The sequence below is a fragment of the Diachasmimorpha longicaudata genome, chromosome 14 (assembly GCF_034640455.1).
Source record: "Diachasmimorpha longicaudata isolate KC_UGA_2023 chromosome 14, iyDiaLong2, whole genome shotgun sequence".
Classification (NCBI taxonomy): Eukaryota; Metazoa; Arthropoda; class Insecta; order Hymenoptera; family Braconidae; genus Diachasmimorpha; species Diachasmimorpha longicaudata.
Genome location: NC_087238.1, coordinates 6,411,083 through 6,430,449, shown reverse-complemented (window position 1 = coordinate 6,430,449; position 19,367 = coordinate 6,411,083). Strand labels below are relative to the sequence as shown.

Genomic DNA, 19,367 nt, shown 5'->3' with positions numbered 1-19,367 from the left:
GCATATAAATTAAAGCAGAGGCTTATACCCATATTAGTACTTACCCCGGCCTTAAGAGGGGCCGCCATCTATTTTGGCAGCCCTGCCATCTATCTCACTTCTTGAAAAGCTCTCCACTAAAATTTTACCCCCACTACGACTCCACCAAACTCGCGGCGTGTTTTATCAAGTGTGTATCGATTTATATTCCCACGCTGGCGATAAGAGCGTGCGACAGTCGACAGGTGATTGGACCTCATCGTATTGGCTACCTCTCAAATGCACAAATATAAAATTAATCAATCGCTCAAAAAATTATATAAAAAATGAAGAAACAAATGACATTGACATCAGTGATAGTGACAGTGGTACTGTTCCTGGATAAATCGCAATGCTACCGTATCGAGAGATATCCTCTGCTAATGCCAGATGTCAAACCGAATATTGTACGTTAATTGCCAAAAGGATAAGTAGAAAATCTAAATGACATGCTCTCACTGTTTTTTTATTATTTCAATTCAGCCTGAGCTGTACTTGTGCACACCTGTCAAAATGAACACTACGTCGAGCTATTACATTGTTGGATTTGAACCAAATGCGACCATGAATACGGCCCACCATATGATCCTTTATGGATGTAAAAAACCTGGAGCTGCAAAGCCCGTCTGGAACTGCGGCGAAATGTCACAATCCGCTAGTGATCTAGATGCTGCTGGACCCTGTAGCGAGGGATCCGAGGTAAACACTAGTGTACACTAGGCAAAAGAATATTTCTGTCATATATCCATTTACTTCGAATCAGTATTTATTTTCTTAATGCTCCATTCCGTCATTCGATTAATTACTAGGCAATTTTCATTTGATTTTTCACAGTCATCCTCAAGAGCAATAAAATTGCCATAATTAAAACCTAATTGGGCTGTTCTGAGAAGGCCTCAATCGAAAAACGATAATTAAAAAAAATAAATACTTTTTTCAAGTAAATGGATTATTTTTCTCAGAGAAAGTTTATGTTCCATCATTGCCTGATGACGTAAACCATTATTTTTTTCCTATTCCTAACATCATAGCCCATTTGAAAAGAAAACAATGATTCCCTTTATCTGAATAATCCCTTCAGATTTTGTACGCGTGGGCGAGAGACGCCCCAGACCTAATTCTCCCCGAGGGCGTGGGTTTCAAGGTCGGTGGTGATTCTCCAATAGACTACCTAGTCCTCCAAGTCCACTACGCGCACATCGAGCACTTCAAGGGTGGAAAAACCGACGACTCCGGTATATTTTTACGATATACGGAGGAGCCGATGAGTAAATTAGCTGGTGTTTTCGTTCTGGGTACCGCTGGTGGAATACCAGCGAGAAAATCAGAGAAAATGGAGACGGCTTGCACCCTCAAGGAACAAAAGACAATTCATCCTTTTGCTTATCGAACGCACACACATTCCCTCGGTAAAGTTGTCGCTGGATATGTCATTAGAAATAATTCGTGGGTTGAACTTGGCAAAAGAGATCCCCTGACACCCCAGATGTTCTATCCTGTTCACAATAATATGTCGATCGTCAAGGGTGACACCCTTGCTGCAAGATGCACAATGCTGAGCAATCGCGACAGGTGGACGAGTATTGGATCGACTGGCGAAGACGAAATGTGCAATTTTTATTTGATGTATTATGTGGACAGCGGGGAACCGCTGGACGTAAAATACTGCTTCAGCGAAGGACCACCGACATATTACTGGAGGTCGGCTGGTCTCGTTAATATACCGGATATCGAGGCATCGTCATTATAAATTCATTCTTCGCGCTTGACTAGTATTTTTTTTTAATTCAAAGGTGTTTTTCGCGAAAATTCACGTTTAAGAAAAATTTCCTGGCAAAAGAGTGGGATTATGAGACGCCGGAAAAGTTTGGTATCACCTTAAGACTTCTTGAGCCATTAAATCCGCCGAGACATTTCGCAACCGAACAAAACACTTTTTTCACGTCAATCCTTTCGTTAATTTACTTGGAAGATGAAATAAAACGTGAATTTTAGCGGAGACGATGCAGAATATCTGACTTAATCATGCAAACAGCACCAAAAAAGTAGTGAATTAAGACGACGTCGGTTTAATTATAACCGATTTTTGGCTTGCTTCAAACCGAACGACTTAAGCTGCGGAAATCTCGATTTCAGGTCTCATATAACCCGAAAAGTGGTTTATCTCGAGCGGAAATGGATCAAGCCGATATCGATGCGAATCGACCCGAAAAATCGGCTTGAATCAAAACAAAGATCAATCTGTTTCAGATAGCAGATAAACACTTGATTCTAGTTGATTTTTCGATCTTCGCTACTCATTTCCAAGTTCTTGGCTATAAAGAGAATTAATTAGTTAATATCAATTAATGTTGGGCTCCAAAAGCAGTAATGGAAAGGGAATAATTATTTTACTTGATTATTTTGCGCCGCAATGTTGATCTTGAGTTTTGCGGTGACGGTGTCGGTATGATCCGGAACTAATGGCATATTTGACAATGGTTCCTGCCAACACAGGATTGCCTCCAGGAGAAAAGAGTTACCTAATGTCTGAGAGAGTGAATATTCCGTTTGAAACGAAACATTTTTTTCTATTCAAGTCTGAAGACAACAGTATATTTCGTCACCGTGTCTAACCTCGATGTCTCGTAATTATTTATACAACTTTTACATTGCAAATGGGAGCAAACATTGGTTATATAATAAGTGTCTTCCGTTTATTTATCTGTTTTGTTCCCGATGGATATCTGTATTTGAAAATTCACCGTCGAGTTCTCCACTGAAAAGTTAAATATTTTTGTTGGAAAATATTTTAAAAATATACATTATTTTTATTTTATAAATATGTTGATTAATTACAGGGAAATGTGTTATCTGATGCATGAATCTCATCCGAAAAGGTCAATACTTTAAATACTAGTCAGTACTGAATGTCACCACATGCCTCTGTAATAATCTGAATTTTATCGCGACATTTATTTCGTCTGTAGACTTCAGGTCAATCAAATCCTCGTCAATTCTATAATTTTCAACCACTGACAGTGGGAATTTGATGCTGGTGCTCTCAAAAAATATCATATCTTCCACTCATAAGTGGTTATAAATGTTGGCCAATTGTATATTCATGAAAATCTCCGATGTGTGTGGGTAACTACTTCGCAATTATTTAAAATCGAGAGATTATCACTCAGTGTACCTATCGATATAGAGCAAGATGTATTTTTCTCTGCTGTATATGAAAATGAAATATATATGTATAAATAAAGATTACTTATATATTAAATTTTTCCGATGGTTTCAAATTTTTTTATTCTACTAAATCTAAATGTTCATTCACTGAGTAAAAATATTCCACGATTTTCTTTGCTTGCGCGTGCGGCAAAGTGGTACTTTACGCTCTGAAGGTACAATAAAATATTTTACGACATCTTCTCGAAGAGGGAATTTTTTAGAACAGAATGGCTGGGAAGTTTATCTCTTCCAACTTCCGAATAGTGAACTCTACTTGATGGGACTTCAGGTCCCGGTGTAAATAGTCCAAAAGTTGAACCCGACCCACTTACCAACTACATAGATCTCAACGCAGAGTCGAGAAATACTTGAGATTTTCTGAACTATTCATCCGATCGCGCTGTGGATACCCTCTACAAGACTGAATGGAGAAAAAAAAACCGGTTCCACGCGTCTCTCTGTACTTGAATTCTCACGTTAACCAGTGCAAATAGTCGTTAAGCATTTTATACCGATTTACTGGTGTATTCACGCAGTCATTTGAATTTCAAATCGAATGTGCACACCGGGTGCTGGGTAATAAATCTTGGGCTAGTGTTGATGACTCGGAGTTCTTGCATTTGAAGAAGAAAATTCCTGGAAACGTTGCGGTTTTTTCAAATTCCATTACCTGGAGAAATGACCGATTAGAATCAAATGACACTCTTCATTTGAATTGTCTGATTCAATGATTATATTTATAACTTATTTAATTGATTATATCTCCGATAAAAAATCTGGTAATTAGATGCGACCGAGTGATTCATTAAGTCGAAATAAATTATCAGAGAACGAGAAAGGAAGGATTAATAAATTCGGCCTGTGCTATTCAAAGGATTTTTTTCATCCTCCGAGAGGCCAAATCATTGGCAGAAGCATCAGTGGAAGCAATTTTACGCATATCACAGTTGAAAGTAAAATTGGGTTACAAGTAGTACACGTGGGAGAATGAACTGAGTCAACTCATTAACCACTAACGATTCAGAAGGTGAAAAAAAAATAATTTTGCCCGCCGGCTAGTTTATGGTTAAATAAGCTATAACGAATGGTGGATAGGCCGGTCCTGGTGATAAATGCAACATTCTGACAGTGTATTTGCGCCTCGAGTAAAACGATAAACGACGCAGACGACTCGAAAGTGAGACCTCGATCACGTTCCACGGTCAACTCTCACAGGGCTTAGGGGCTTGGCCTAAAACTTGAATCGGCGCTATCGTCACCTCGTGATTATCCATATATAGATTTATATTATTTGTAATTCAATGGGTAACGAGTTTTCTCACTTGTGTGTCAATGCTCAAATGAATTATGAATTTTGCGGATTAAGTGTTGAGGGGCAAAAGGTGGCATTAGTTCCCAGGAGTCATCAATCATCGAACTGAACAAAAGATATCGCTGGAATTCGAATGAAAATTGGATCTCATGATCTCAGTTCAGTTTATTTCAGTAGTCGGTACCCTGGCCCGAGACTCCTGCCCGGGTAAGGGCCAATCTAGGGCTGACGTCTCTATCGTCTCGTCATTCAATCGGGAAAAAAAAATTCCAATGTTTTGTCGTCTTCAATCTCTTAATTTTTATCACCACCAATAAGTCCGAAGTGAAATGACAGATCGACCACACGTGCACAGGGTGAGAGGTGATACGTGATTGGTCAATGAGCCAGCTGTAGCTTTAGCCAGTGGTGAAGAAAACATGAGAAAAAGCGAGGAAGCGCCTGGGCAGACGTGCCGGCCGGCCGGCAGCAGCTCAGCCAGACAACCGATCGTTCAGTCTTTCGCTGAGCTTTGAGCCATACACTACAGACTCAATCATCGATCGTGCAACAAAATTTAATCAGTTCCAATAGAAAAAATGACTGTGTGCGACGAATCCCTGTCATCCATCTGTCACTGAGACATTCTAGTTTTAGTGTTCCTCTCAATTTCAACGAGTTCTCGGACTTTCTCGAGGGCCTCTGGGCTTTCACCACTCAGGTTTGTTGATTTAAACTTCATTCATGTGGGTGTGCATTAATTTAGGGTGATTAGTGGATTTTTTCGAGTGAAATAAATCCAGACGCGCGCCTATCGCGATTTTTCGCCGCCCGAACAACATCCAAATGTTGTATGAAACATAGAATGTGCAATTATACATTCTATGTATAATATGTATATATTATGTAATGTAATACATACAATGAATTATTATGATCTCATTGAATAAATAATTTCCCTGTCACCGTAGCCATGAAAATGGGACCTGAAGAATAAAAAAATAACAATCAAAACAATCGTTGATTGTCGACCAACTTAATGATAAAGGAATGACGAATCCGGTTTAGTTATAAAAAAATTTATATCCAAGTTGAATGATGAAAATTGTTAATTCAGTCATGCTCCTGTCACCCATGCATCGATCCGGTTTTCTCAACTGCGATCCACTTTTTCGGGATGAACTCCTCAACGATAGTGAAACTCTGTAATCTACAGGATTTAATTAATCGGCACACATACTCGCTCCCATTACTGAAATTATTGTCATTCCAGTGAAAATTGTGTGACAATATCATTGGAATTGAAAATTACGAAAATCATTTCGAGTCATATCACGCGTGTAACACTATTACTTGACACTTGTCAAGGGGGAGAGAGGCGTGTTTAAGTAGAAATTTCATTGCACATACGGACAAGTGAGAGGGCGGAGGCAGGTGGTTTGCATACTTAATGCTTTTTAGCTAATATAGGCCATGGCGTGATGACCCAATCGGGCCCAACAGTGTCCTCCCTCCCCCCCTCCACCCCTTCTACTCTCATTTCCCTGTATTTTTTTCATTTCCCACGATTCGTGGCAAGTGAGGAAGAAAATCAGTGTATGGGAATCGACGAGTTCGGAAGGGAAAATCGGCGCTGATGCATCGGTTTGTCAAACAATGAGACGTTGAAGAATAATGTCCAGGATTGTTGATAATTCCACAAAAAATCACCAGAAGATTCACCATCCCGCCAACAAGGTGAGGGCTGGGAATTCGCTGAGGTCGACTACTCTCTACTCATTCGTCGCTCCCAGCGTCGTCTACCGTTACCACGTGCTCACGACTCACTCCTTCCCCCGCGGACAATTTACGAGTTGATATCACGTATCCAATGGACTTGTTCCCATCTCTTCTTTTCCTCTCAAAATCACTTGCCCATGTAACGCAATCAATTCCACTTCCCATCATTCACCCGTTCCATTTTCCTCGGAAATTACACCGAATTAACCTAATCATCACAAATCCCCTCATTTTCATTATTTTTCCCTCATTAATTCACTCCTCCACTAGCATTAATTTGATGATTGGTGAAACTATATTTCAAGAATACTTTCATCGCTGAGCGGAGAAAAATTGCCGAACGTTTCAAGTAATCGTACACAGAGAGAAGTTGAGTAAAAATTGCCGGGAAAATCAGGTCAAATTTTACCATACGAATGGTAATCGTGGAGTGAAATGGAATTCAGCGAACAAATACTGGTTTTTATACCATATTTTGCTATTTTTTTGCGATAAAAAAAAATGTATGCAAAAATTATAGTTCTGTTTGGTGAAATTTCTCTCACCGACAAGCGAACGTTTGTTTTCCATCCGAGCAGAGAATTTTCACCAAAGGATTTCGGCAGAAATTATTCTCCGCTCCAGAAAAATTATCCGAAAAATCGTAGCAATTACAATCGCAGTAATTTAGAATTTTATTCTTCCCAATCAACTTATGTGTCCACTCGCTAAAAAATTATTACAATGTTGACCTGGGTCGTTCGCACATGCTAAACAACTCTCAAATACAATCATGAGTAACTAGGAAACTCGTTTCGCTCAGACGGGAATCGTGAAAGTACATATAGTAGTGAAAATGCAACGACAAGGTCGATTGACAATCAGAAGATATCACAGATCAGCTCAGCCACCAACACATTAATCGTCGGTTATCTAATGTGAATAATATATTTTCAATTGTCCAGATGTACCCGAAGGGACTCACAATGGCTGGAAAATCAATTCTCGGATTTATTCTCCTCTGGGGAATCTGTCAATGCGCCACAGAATCATATCAACGTAAAACTGGTGAGTCCCAACTTTAACGAGCCTTAAATCCATCGGGGTACGTTGAGTAATTTTTTTTTCTCTTCATCACTCAATTTTTTGACGAAGATGAGGAAAAAGTTGGTGAAGCGGAAGAGATCATCAAAGAGTATAGACGAGTCTCAGGCGTGCGCGTTTTTAACGACGATGGGTCAGTAGGTCATACTCCACTTGGTGCTAAGAGCCCTGTTCGTCGTGGACACGCGTTTCTTTCTGTCAGTAGTCTTGGTTTTATGTTTAATAAATCTTGGATCAAGGGTACATGCGGATTTTTCAATGTTTTTTCAATGATTTTTTTTTCAACGAGAATAATGAGGGAACAAGTAGCCTGAGAAAGTCAGTAAGATTTTTTTTTTTATTTCGACAGGTAGATTGATAGCAGTTGTTTAACGAACGTTCCACCTTTTTTGGAAATTTATTGTTCCACCGAAACAGGTCCATTGTTATGAACTTTTTTTGACTCCACGAGTATTTAAATTTCTATCGACGCATTGACTGTTTATCGACCCATAAATAAGCCCTTGAAATGCCTGTTTTGTCTCTGATTACATGTCGACAGGCGTCAACGAGAGTACAAGAATTTTCTCCCCCCGTATGGATTACGAGTGGACGCCCCTGGGCCGAGGAGATCCCCTCAAGAATGATCCGACCTTCGACTACGTTCCCCCAGTGTTGGACCGTGTCCAGTACTGGTTGGGCGATACCCAAACCACCGAGCCCTCCTCCAAACGCGATGTCCTAGTCCTGGGGGTAACAGCCAAGAAGACGAGTCCTCAGATACCCGAGCACTTTCTCAAGTTCATGGAGACTCAAAAATTCCCAGAAACTAAGCCGGGAAACTACTTGACCCGAGACTTCACTGGCAGCACCGGAGCTGAGCCCCCAAAGCTGATCCGCACCACGAAATTCCGTAGTGGTCCCTCCCCAGGGGACTTCAAGCACTCCACCAAGGAGCACTACCCCCTCTATCCCGAGACAAACGACTTCTACTACTCGGAGAAGGAGAAGCCGTACACGATGATGCTTCCCCCACCTCTGAACTCGGTTCCCAATAATCTTCAATTTGGACGTCCAGCGAATGCCCCCAAGAAGCCGGCCTATGACTCCTCCACGACGATATCATCAATTTCCTTCGAGAAGTCGAACCTCATTTACCACCAGTCGAGTCACCAGGCAGTGGACTGGCCCTCCGCCCATCCTCCCCACAGCCCCCATCGGCCCCCGCACCAGAGCAATCCGCCATTGATCCCCTGGCCCCAGGACTCCGACAATTACGAACCTGACCATCATCACACTGCCTCCTCGATGAATCACGAGATCATCGTAGGTCCCAACGCAAACATAATCGTCGACGGTGGCGACAGCGTCGAAGACAAGGACATCGTCGTGGGCCACAAGTCCCCGGAGCTGAACATGTCTGTGATCCTAGCGAATACATCAACGACTCCTGGAGACTACGAATCCAAGATCAATGAGACGGTGAGTGTCGTGATGCCGACGAATTACAATGAGAATACCACGAAGAGCATCTCCAGTGGGACGAGGACAAGTGCGGAGATGACGACCGTATCATCAACTTCGTCAATTGTGGAGATGAGCGCGACGACGCCGTTCGTCCCTTCAACGACGACGATGCCCCCTGCGATAATGGACATGTCCTGGCAACAAGACCAATCCCCACCTCCAATGTTCCCGGTGAGACTCCCTCCTAAGGTTTTCAGAAGACCTAGTGTCCCTCACAGACCTTTGTTTGGCGCACCTCGGCCTGTGGGACCGATGATGATGTTCAAAAATGACGCTTTTCGGCCCACGACTGTCCGATCTCCTCTTTCCTCGCTCCTGCAGAAAGAGGTGAGCACTACAGGACCGATGATGACTCCCACGACGACGACGACAACGACAACGACGACGATGGCACCCACTACGACGACAGTCACCGAAAGCTTCACTACTGATCCTATTTTCTCGCACTACAAACAACCGGTGACTCCTCTCCATGGACCTCCGTACTTGATCATCCAAGGTCACTCTAAGGTGAAGACTTACAAACCCACGATCAACAAACATGGGACACCTCTGGTGATGGAGACCACTGTCCGACCCATATCCAAGTTCGAACAATTTGTTAATGAGAATACGCGACGAATGGAGTCCAAAACTACGACGGAGGGAAGTCTGACTGACGTAGAGAAGCAGAAGAGGAGCTCTGATAGTCTTGTTAATCTTGTGGAGAAAGGTATCAGCGCTTTCACCGTTCCTGAGGAGTGAATACCGACCCCATCAACCGGGGACATCTGAATGTAAAGACTTGGGGAACTACGATTTATAAAAATGGGGTACCGAAGTGAAGAGTTTATTGAATGAGAATGTGAAATTGGATCTGGAGACTTGTGGATCTTCTGGAGAAGTTGTAGTGGTTTCATTGCTGTTGGGGGCTGACTGTGGTGAGTGTTAGATAATTGTGAGAGGTCGGTATTCTTCAAGATTAGCGCCAGTGCCAGTACACGATAAGAATGAATATTGTTTATCGATAGTGATTACTTAACATTAACACTAGTCTTATATTTTTTAACCAGTTACCAAACAGTATACGTTACGATCGTTAACAAAATTGTTGATTATGAGATGTATTTATTTGTTTATGGATCGGTTGGGGTAAGTTCCGTTGAGAACTATATCGTCAAAATCATTATTTATTTATGTCCACCGGATTGTGTGAGGACTGATTTTATTAGTTCACTATTTGCGAACGGAACATCACATGAAGTGAGGTAGTCACTTAAAATATTTGTATTCGAGGCGAGAAATTCAAATGTGGCGCGCAATTGGTCTCGTTATTTTTGTACTCGTGGACATGTTCGATGCAAAATAGTTAATTGAGGATTTCTCAAGAGGGCTTAGCTCAACCGGACCTATGTTATTCATGGACTTCATTAGGGGTGCGGTAAGAAGTCAAGGGAATTCCAGAATTCCCTTCTGATTTTTGCTGATTTTTTTCGGGAAAGAAATGGACATTTTCTCGGCCAGCAAACGGCGCAATTCTTCACTTCCCTGAGATAATTAATTTATTGTCATTTATATATATATATATATATATATTATTACTGTATATCAAGCTTTAAATATTGTGCCGTATTGTCGTGTCCTTATCATCGACTCAACCCATTGTTAATCGATGAATCAAGATAGACATTAATTGAAATAAATTTGAAAGAAATTCTGTACATTCCCAGATACAAACGATATGTTATAGAGCTCAAATAAATATCTATTTCATTGTCAATGGATGAACATCAACAAGTCAACCTTGAAGTGAACGAAGAACTAGAGCTCGGACGTTGGTAATCCATACGGGATACAAAAGTCCCCATTGCACACCCAGTGAGGAAACTGGAACGACATAAAAACTAACCCAATATTGTGAATCGTCTTTTATACTGAATTGAAATACTTGGAAAATGTCTGTCTACTTGTTGCATCTATGCTGCATCGTTCACTTCATTGCCAACGTGTCTTCCTTTGTCCGGTTTAAAATGCTACGTGAGTTCCAGAAACACACTGACGACTCTTCACAATTCTTCGTATCATTCCGCCCTGATATCGGGATCTTCATTCCTGAAGAGTCATTTCAATCGCTTCCTGTCCTCGGCAATTTCCCATTGAAGACTTTTCCGGTTTTGGATTTTTATTGTTGGGTACACGGGCCAACACCGTAATTTAAAAAATATGGGAGAATTTATTTTATTTGTTTTTATTGTTGTGAAAAATAATTATCATAAATATGAGGGTCTTTGGGGCAATGGGGAGTGACTGACAGGTTGACGCGTGATGAGAAGTTTAATGCATTCGGTTTCACATTTTGCGGTCAGACAATGGCTTCTACAGACCATAATGAAATGGTGAATGAACTGAAGAAACAATGGCACGTCATTATTTATTAGTAGACCGAGTGGAAAATAATTCGAACGTTAACATCAAGACCTTTGACATCGGGAGACGGCAGCTTCATTCATCTGTCATTTTCTGATCTGTCATTGTCCGTATTCATGACTGTTTATTTTTTATTTATTTAATGCGACAGGTGACACTGAATTTTCCGGGGAAAAAATAATTAATTCCCTAACTTTATTTCACTTTATTCCCCCGGATCTCCCGATCAACCCGATCAAAAATACTGAGAGGAAATGAAAAAAAAATTGGAGTTATCTTGGTAGTGACAAAGCGGATGCGATGCCCAGAAGAAAGTGTTTCCTGCACGAACTTCCGGAAGGATAAATTACGGATGACCAGTCACTTGTTACTTCTCACATCATTAACGATAAAAAATAATGATTTTCATCCTGAGATTCTCAGAGCTGATTCTCAAACATATATCATTAAGGAAAAGTGGATGTTAATGGAAGTCAGGAGATAATAATCAGTTATAATTAACGTAATTTGCCGGCGATTTTCGAAGTGAGAGATGGGTCAGGCTCTTACTTTTCATCCTGAACAACAGGAACATCGCGTCGATTATAAGCTTCATAATTGATCAATTTTCAAATCAATTGAAAGCGTAGAATATTGAAACGAAACCAGTTTATCCTTCCCACAGAACAATATTACTTCAGTTGCGGTCCCGCAATGAGGAAAAAAAATTTATTTTCCTCATGCATCGAAGCATGAATATTGCGTCGTGAAGAATGTTCTCCATTGCCATCAGTAGCAATTGTCTGTGATCATTATAGACTGCACGTCAAAACAAAATCGTAAATGCATAAGGAATGAACGCGAGATGTGTCATCATAATGTACAGCACGGTACCGTAGGAATTTTTTTTACATATTTAAATCACGAAGAAGATACGTAAAATTGTTTTTTACGGAATGTCCTTGAGAACTCAGAAGAATCATCGACAGAAAAATAGAATTATAAATTAAATATTTTTCCCTGTTATTACCTCCACTTTTTGTTATGACCTCGATGCAGATGCAACAAAATAAATAATTAAAAAAATCCTGGCGTTTCGCGATTGGTCAAACAAACCAGCAATTCGAATGAATTTCACGAAATTCGTATTTATTTGTTATTAACAGAAAAGAGAAAGATATAATATGATATCACAGTGGACAAGAATGTAACATTAAACTCTTCATCTAAAATATCATTGATAACGTACAATCTAACTTCTAAAAACTAGTTATTCTCGTAAACAGGAAAAAATAATGCGGGTGATTAGATATATACGAGTATACATATTGGCATTTCTTCTAAAAATCATCAACTTCGACGTTAGAAAGTTGCTTCGATCGAGTTTTCCAATTGATTCAGGGCTGGCACAAGTGTCTGCAGAGAAAAGTATCGTGATCTGTCAGCGGCATCGACGCTCGTCATGTGTTGAAACTGACAGGGTTGACTTATATGACTTTTTGCCGGTAGTACAAATTTTTTTGCCGGTGGTTTTTTATTCTTCTTCTTATTTTTACCAGGAACTGAGAGACTTATGTTCTCGGGACAGGAGACGAGACGCTCAATGTGTTGCCAGAGATCATTTGCAGCCTTCGCGTTGTCAAAACTCAGACCTGCCAGTCTTGTGTGATCGGAGGATAGGCACATTGTGTGAAATGCCGGTCCGGACACCTGAATAAATTAATAATCGATTGTTGAGAATGTTAAACACCTTTAAATGCTTAAGACTCAGTAAAAACGTGAGTTTTGGCCCGAATATCGCCCTTAATAACTTTGACTTGGACATCTGACAATTGTACCCACTTAAAAACATACAATTATCCACATCCTTTCACTCGATTCAATTTTTTTTAATTTTTACGGTGCGAGCAAAAAAAATTTCACCAATGGAATTAATTTCAAGTAATGAAGTTCAACGATTCTGTTGAAATGAGGAAATTACTTTGTAAGACGTTAAATTGTCGATAGTTTCACGCCATAATGTGAAACAGGTTCCCCTCTCAGCGAGTAAAATCTGAATCTGTCGTTTGGATCTCGATCTCGTCTCCCCAAGGTCCAGTACCACAATTGGTATTCCAGTGAATCGCAGCTCCCAGTTGCCCTGCGCTTGTGAAGCACTTCCGAGGTATAAATTGGCAAGTGACTCACACACGTAGACCTGCAACAGGCATAATCGTAAAGATAAAATTGGTTATAAATTTTAAGGGGCCATAAGATTCCCCGGCAATACTTTGTTGTCAATATTCGCCAAGACACTGTAAAAATCATCATTGTTCCGAAGGTGAAACTGATTTCTTCCAACGTGATGGTTTTTTTATGGGATTTAAAATTTTTCTCTTTTTGCTCAAAGACAATAAACGCTAAGACACATCCCTCCCCCCTTCTCTGGGTTTCTCCTTTGTTTCTAATTACAAAATCGGCGAAAAGTAACAGAAAATGCGCATGAAACTGTCAGGTCTAAGTAGAAAAGGCCGGAACGTCTGACCCGTTCGGCGTCAGAAAAGTTTGTGAATAAGATTTTTCATAATAAAATTCAGATGATTCACCCATTGCATTAGAGGATGAATCAACAATTCCAGTTCTATTTCATCAATTAACCTCTGACAAGGGGTCACTTTGAATTTGGGTGAATCAATACCTGAGACTTTAAACCCCGAAAAAACGCCTCCAACTGTTCCCTCTCGGGCTGGGTAACAGGATCGAGTCTGGTTTGATCATCACTGTTCACCGAACTCCCCTCACTCCCCTCGTAGCTGGATGTAGCTGAGGTATCAGCATCGCCTGTCGATGACAATCGTCTACGCCCACGTCTCTGATGACGCTCTCTACGCTGGCTCGTAGCACTGTAATCGCTGTAATGCGACGAACTGTGCAGTGATAAATTCGACTGCAGAGCTGGACAGGAAGTGGCATACACTGCACTGTTCATTTTTTCCTCCGGGGGACTGAAAAAACATAAACACAGAGATGAGGAATGAAATTCATATAATTGTTACGCTGTTTAATTCCAATTAAAATTCGCAAAATTTATTTTTAATTACAGGGAAATTAAACTGAATTAAAATACGATAAACTTTATTTTTCATTTTGTTTTCTTTGGGAACATTTCCGAAGATCCTGGTGACCTAAAAAAAATTCCTAATCATCAACTATGTTTATTTATTAAAAATATTTTTACCTCGATCATAGGAGCATTAAATTTGAATATCCTCGAGTCACGATTGTTTTCGTTCCCTCCGAGTACGCGGTTCCCCTTCTTAATTTTAATTACTCATCAACGTTCTCTAATGAAACATCTCCTACATCGTCGGTAGCGGGGCAAGTGCGTTGCACCCACTTGTACGCACGATCCGGATCCAAGAGCGGCGGAAGTCCGTATATACTTGGTAGCGCTTGATGCTATTGTTTCGAAATGCGATAAGTCCCCTCCAGGGCCCAGCATGTCTCGCACAACAGCCGGTTGAGCCTTTATGTATAATATCTACACGTACAGCATCGATCAGAACGATCTTGCTCGCAGACCTCATTTTTTTTTTCTCACAGAGCTTGAATCATCAAGTACCTACCTATGCCACACGCGTCTTTCCCACGCTTTGTTGATTATTCTTTCCATTTCATTATCTTAATCATTTTATCATTATCGCACTGGTTTCCCCCTCCTATGTGCACTGAAAATTCCGGGACTGTCGGTGAATGGGAACGATATTTTCAAAAAATCCTAAACTCGGTTTCACGCGGCGAAGAACGAAGATTTTTGTTTAAAATTTACACGCGGTAAACTTAAAATAACTCGTGATCCTAAATATGAGGGTAAAAATAATTTCATTCACTTTGTCAATTAACTCCACTCATCCTACATCTTTCATTTTTCTCAATTCTCCCAGTTTATCTCCGTGAGCTGATGACAACCGCGCGTTGCAGTCGGGAAAAAAAAATGTTTAAACACTGACGTAATTCATTAACTGACGTACATACGTCGCCAGCACCCAAGTCACCAGTAGAAAAGTCATTATTTCATTCGGTTCAAGTCTCACAGTTGTTTGAGCAAAACATCCTAGTGAGACATTCGCACGAGAGGAGAGGACAGATGCCACGGTGGGTGACGTAATGCAACGTGTCCCCTGCAAGCTCATGGATTTATCTTTTCTGCATAATCCAAGTATTTCCGAGAATTTGTTTTACAACCCGACGTGAGTAATATTCTTTGTTGAAATATAATTTAAATTTCCTCCGATTGATGAGGATACCATGAAAATTAAATGAGCTATTAAGAAAAATCAAAATCCATAATTTGTCTATAAAAAAATGTGTCATTTCCGCGCAAATGTCAATGGAATTCCGATAAGCCTCCGTCATCGCAGAGTCCCTCGACCTTTCCCCATAGAATCAATAATTACTGAGATAGTTCCATAATTAACGAGAGATATGTCAACTCAAATGATGTATCACCTCACTGGAACTTCCGATAAACCGTAGGGCCTCGCCAAGTGAAAATTACGATCTCTCCAAGACAAATATCAATTGAAAAAAGTAGTGCAAACCGTTATGCCACTGCAGCTGCTGCTGAATAACTGAAATTGCATCACTAAAAATTGGCTATTTTCCTCAAATGCCCCACGATTTTTTCTTTCACGCATTTGCGGTTTTTATTCTGGAACACTGGCTGTACCGACGCATCCTGTTGCCGAGACTCCACACTCCGGAGACGCGTGCCGAGCATTCTAGGCACTTGGTGAACCGAGACATACCGCACTGCGCGCGAAGCCGAACCACGAAAATCGCGGTAGTTTGCGCTGATCCTGTAATTTGTGGTTACAATATTTTGTTGAAAACCTTTTCGATTCTATTACAACTCAATGAGGTCAGGTTAAGCGCCGGTTCTTCAACGATTCAATAAAAAAAAGTCTGAATAAAGGAGCCGATACTTTACCGATTTGACCTTTCATGATGCGATTAGATTTTGAACAATTTTAAAATTTAAACAAATTCCGCGATTATCGATGGAGTACGTCTGCATGAATTCTTAATGACTGTCGAAATATGTCAAGTGCAGGTATTTTTTCGTAAATACAATAGACGACGTTGACACGTGAAGTATCTTATCTCGCGGGATCTACTGGAATTTCCTTTTAAAATTCTTTATCATTTACCAAATGATTCTAGGAACGAAGGCAGAAAATATCACGGAAAGGAGAAGAATTCAAATTATATTGTTTACAAAATAATCGGACATTTTTTCACTATCAATAATCTTTATAGTAGGAAACGGTTTGTTTATCATTTTTTTAGCTGCACTTTGATGTCATTTATTTTTATTTTAAAATTCTTCTCGTCGATTTATTCCGCAAATCAGATGATTAAAAATCGGTGGAATCTATAGTGTAGTCTGTACGAAAGGGTAAAAAATCCTTGGATGGTCTGAAAAACCGAATGAAAATAAGAAGATGGCAACGAAGAACCTGCTGGACCCCCGGTCAACGACACGGGTTCTCCCGGTCCTTCCGCCGCAGGGCGCCCTTACTCCATTTAGCATGCATACCTGCTCTCAAAATTCACCTGAAACCTTCCCCCCTGTTCGCCGCCGCCGGTTCTAACCGGCCGACAAGAAAAATTGCATCGAAGGAAAAAAAAAATGTCCAAAATTTTTTTTTTATCGATTATCCATAATAACGACTGAAAGAAACCCGCCTGACACACTGATCCATTTACCCTGCGTCTGATGCCTATGTACCTCACATTTTCAAACAACCGCCCAATCAGGCATTGGCAAATGACATGGCTGATAATACATATGCATGAGGCGAACACATCCTGGCTGCGCACGTCCACGGAACGAAAAAAATTGTACAAAAAAAAAAAACATAATACCAGTTATGAGGCTGTAAAGTCAACGTCAAACGTTCTGAGTAAATACTCAGGTAAGTATATATGTACTCATTTTCCTGATAAGATTACCAGCGATGACTGTACCCGTTTATCTATCTGATAAATAATAAATTAAAATGGGACCGGAGGAGTAAACCCAGTGAGGAAAAATCATTGATCAATGGAGAGGAAAATCGGTGGAAAAATTGTCTTTCAATAATTTTCATTTGTCAAGGTTAAGGAGCAACGCAGAAAAAATTATGTCTTCTTGTTCTTCACCGGATCTTCGGAATTTCACTCAGTAAATTATTTTAAAAATATTTTTTCAAATTCCTCTTTCAAACTTTTATATTAAAACTTATCTTCCGACAAATCTTCCCATTTTGAAAAGATCTTCATCAGTGAATGGACTTCCAGAGTATCTTTGGAATTTTCGAGCTACAACGTTTCGTCAGAACACAAAAGTTCTCAGAGAAAAATTCAAAGTATCTCGAGAGAAGAAATTTAAAAAAATTAAGGAAAAATATTCTGCAGAATTTCTTCGGAATTTGCTCCGCAAGATTTTGTGTTCCGAAGAATTCTTTCGCGTCAACAAAAAAATACATACGAGGGAAATAAAAAAAATATAATTAATTATAAAACTATTGTTGATTTACTTCTTCCGAGGAATAAACTTAATTAATTACGAATTATTGAATTACCACATACCTATGTTCCACGAATACTACTGATAAATAACCGCTCAAGGATCGCCAGAACGCATTGTTACTCAGTAATAATAATAATAATGATAAATAAACACTGATTGCACTGATGAATTTCACTGGTTGTGATTGATGGTGTTCAATTGCCGTCGAGTAAAAATGAAGCAACAGTTTTGTTAATTAAAGTTTAATTTCTCAATAGGATACGGGGCTCTGGGGTACGGGGAGAGTGACGCAGGTCTTGACTCCACGATGAATGGAGGTGTACTGGTGTTGAACTGTTTTGTTGGACGTCTGTGGGATACGAGGAGACGGTGCGTCATGATTCTCAGCGAGGCCAATGCGCACCAGCCCCGGCTGGGCTGGGGCACTGGCGGGGACGGCCCCGGGTGAGCCTCTCGGGATGTGGAGAGCATCATCGGTTAAAATTTTTTTCCAGCGGTTTGCATTGTTCATTATGTATTGAAATCCTTTAGTGGGGTTTTGCGGGAGAGATCGGTATTTATTCGAGAGCCTATGACGGATAGCGATTAGCGATAGTCCGCGATTTTTCAGGAATGGGGACGCGCAATTTTTTTAGAATTCTGTCGGCCTGTCCTGGCTTGGGGTGATTTAAAAAATTAATTACTTTGAAAAATTGGAAACTTGGCAATTAAGATTCAGGGGAGGGGAACGGCAATGGGTGCAAAATTATGAGGGGAGAGGAATAAAAAGGGTTTGCGATTTGAGGAGAATCGGCTATAGGGAGGGCTCGAGTTCTCTATTGCATGTTTCCTCGTGGATTCGTCATATCAGGGGATATTAGCCCCACCCAAATTTCCGGCTCCGTTACTTCCTTCAGAAGGTAAAGAAAAAAATTTGAAAAAGAAATCGCTGCGTGATTGACTGGCCACTAATGGATGTGAATGGATCGTCGCTCTTCGGAGGCTAATTTTTTTAGTATTAGAGAGCTTGGATTTTTTTCCTCAAAAATAGGACAATTCTGGTAGAATGTCATCAGGTCTTCTTGAATGAAGCGATTCACACGAAATATTTTAATTAAAAATTGAAGATATATTTGGATTATATTTCTCTAACGCAATCCTGATTTCAATATACCATTGACACTTTCAGTTTGGGTTAGCAATGAAATTTAATATTCGAAAAATAGGTTCAGCTTGAATGTGTGCATTACTCTATAATTATTTTATTCTGGGGACAGTAGAGAGCGAGAGCTCCACTTTGGCAACACGAGGGACAAATAAAGCAAAGTAACGACTGTTTCAGGCTCGAGGGTTCGCGTTGAGATTGTTCAGCAAAAAACTAATGGTGATTTATGATGAAATTCATTAGGTGTTCGCAGATTTCTGGCGGATATTTTCCAGTTTTACGGGAGTTTTTTAATCAACGATTCACTAGACAGTAGTCGATAAATCAAAATTTCTCTCAACTACTCTCTGAACTGTTTCCATTCAGAAGCAAAAAATTGCGAGGCTTCATTTTTTTTT

At 40.2% G+C, this 19,367-nt stretch overlaps 3 protein-coding genes across 5 annotated transcripts; 2 read left to right on the top strand and 1 right to left on the bottom strand.

The window, feature by feature from the left end:
* The first annotated feature begins 154 nt into the window (after nucleotides 1–154).
* On the top strand, nucleotides 155–3,280 carry Phm (Peptidylglycine-alpha-hydroxylating monooxygenase). The gene is made up of 3 exons (XM_064134227.1): nucleotides 155–425; nucleotides 502–717; nucleotides 1,100–3,280. The coding sequence occupies exons 1-3, from the start codon at nucleotides 306–308 to the stop codon at nucleotides 1,766–1,768; spliced, it is 1,005 nt and encodes a 334-aa protein (XP_063990297.1). The 5' UTR covers nucleotides 155–305; the 3' UTR covers nucleotides 1,769–3,280.
* Nucleotides 3,281–5,017: 1,737 nt separating this feature from the next.
* On the top strand, nucleotides 5,018–12,275 carry LOC135169323 (uncharacterized protein). Its single transcript, XM_064134217.1, has 3 exons — nucleotides 5,018–5,240; nucleotides 7,243–7,345; nucleotides 7,923–12,275. Exons 2-3 carry the CDS (start codon nucleotides 7,243–7,245, stop codon nucleotides 9,629–9,631), a joined length of 1,812 nt encoding a protein of 603 aa, XP_063990287.1. The 5' UTR covers nucleotides 5,018–5,240; the 3' UTR covers nucleotides 9,632–12,275.
* A 125-nt stretch (nucleotides 12,276–12,400) lies between these two features.
* Nucleotides 12,401–18,184, bottom strand: LOC135169325 (uncharacterized). 3 transcript variants are annotated; one of them, XM_064134219.1, is made up of 4 exons: nucleotides 17,885–18,184; nucleotides 13,950–14,256; nucleotides 13,254–13,469; nucleotides 12,401–12,982 (listed from the first exon to the last, which is right to left on the bottom strand). In XM_064134219.1, exons 2-4 carry the CDS (start codon nucleotides 14,238–14,240, stop codon nucleotides 12,635–12,637), a joined length of 855 nt encoding a protein of 284 aa, XP_063990289.1. In that variant the 5' UTR covers nucleotides 14,241–14,256; nucleotides 17,885–18,184; the 3' UTR covers nucleotides 12,401–12,634. The 3 variants fall into 3 exon arrangements, with proteins under 3 accessions (XP_063990289.1, XP_063990291.1, XP_063990290.1); XM_064134221.1 differs by lacking the exon at nucleotides 17,885–18,184 and adding an exon at nucleotides 15,761–16,753; XM_064134220.1 differs by lacking the exon at nucleotides 17,885–18,184 and adding an exon at nucleotides 14,490–15,667.
* Nucleotides 18,185–19,367: the final 1,183 nt, after the last annotated feature.

Coding starts and splice junctions, on each gene's coding strand:
- LOC135169325 (XM_064134219.1), bottom strand. CDS start 14,240: ATGAACAGTGCAGTGTATGCCACTTCCTGTCCAGCTCTGCAGTCGAAT. Junction 13,470..13,949: donor TTCGGGGTTTAAAGTCTCAG/GTATTGATTCAC, acceptor TGCCTGTTGCAG/GTCTACGTGTGTGAGTCACT. Junction 12,983..13,253: donor ACAATTTAACGTCTTACAAA/GTAATTTCCTCA, acceptor TAATTTATTCAG/GTGTCCGGACCGGCATTTCA.
- Phm (XM_064134227.1), top strand. CDS start 306: ATGAAGAAACAAATGACATTGACATCAGTGATAGTGACAGTGGTACTG. Junction 426..501: donor CAGATGTCAAACCGAATATT/GTACGTTAATTG, acceptor ATTTCAATTCAG/CCTGAGCTGTACTTGTGCAC. Junction 718..1,099: donor CCTGTAGCGAGGGATCCGAG/GTAAACACTAGT, acceptor TAATCCCTTCAG/ATTTTGTACGCGTGGGCGAG.
- LOC135169323 (XM_064134217.1), top strand. CDS start 7,243: ATGTACCCGAAGGGACTCACAATGGCTGGAAAATCAATTCTCGGATTT. Junction 7,346..7,922: donor ATCATATCAACGTAAAACTG/GTGAGTCCCAAC, acceptor ACATGTCGACAG/GCGTCAACGAGAGTACAAGA.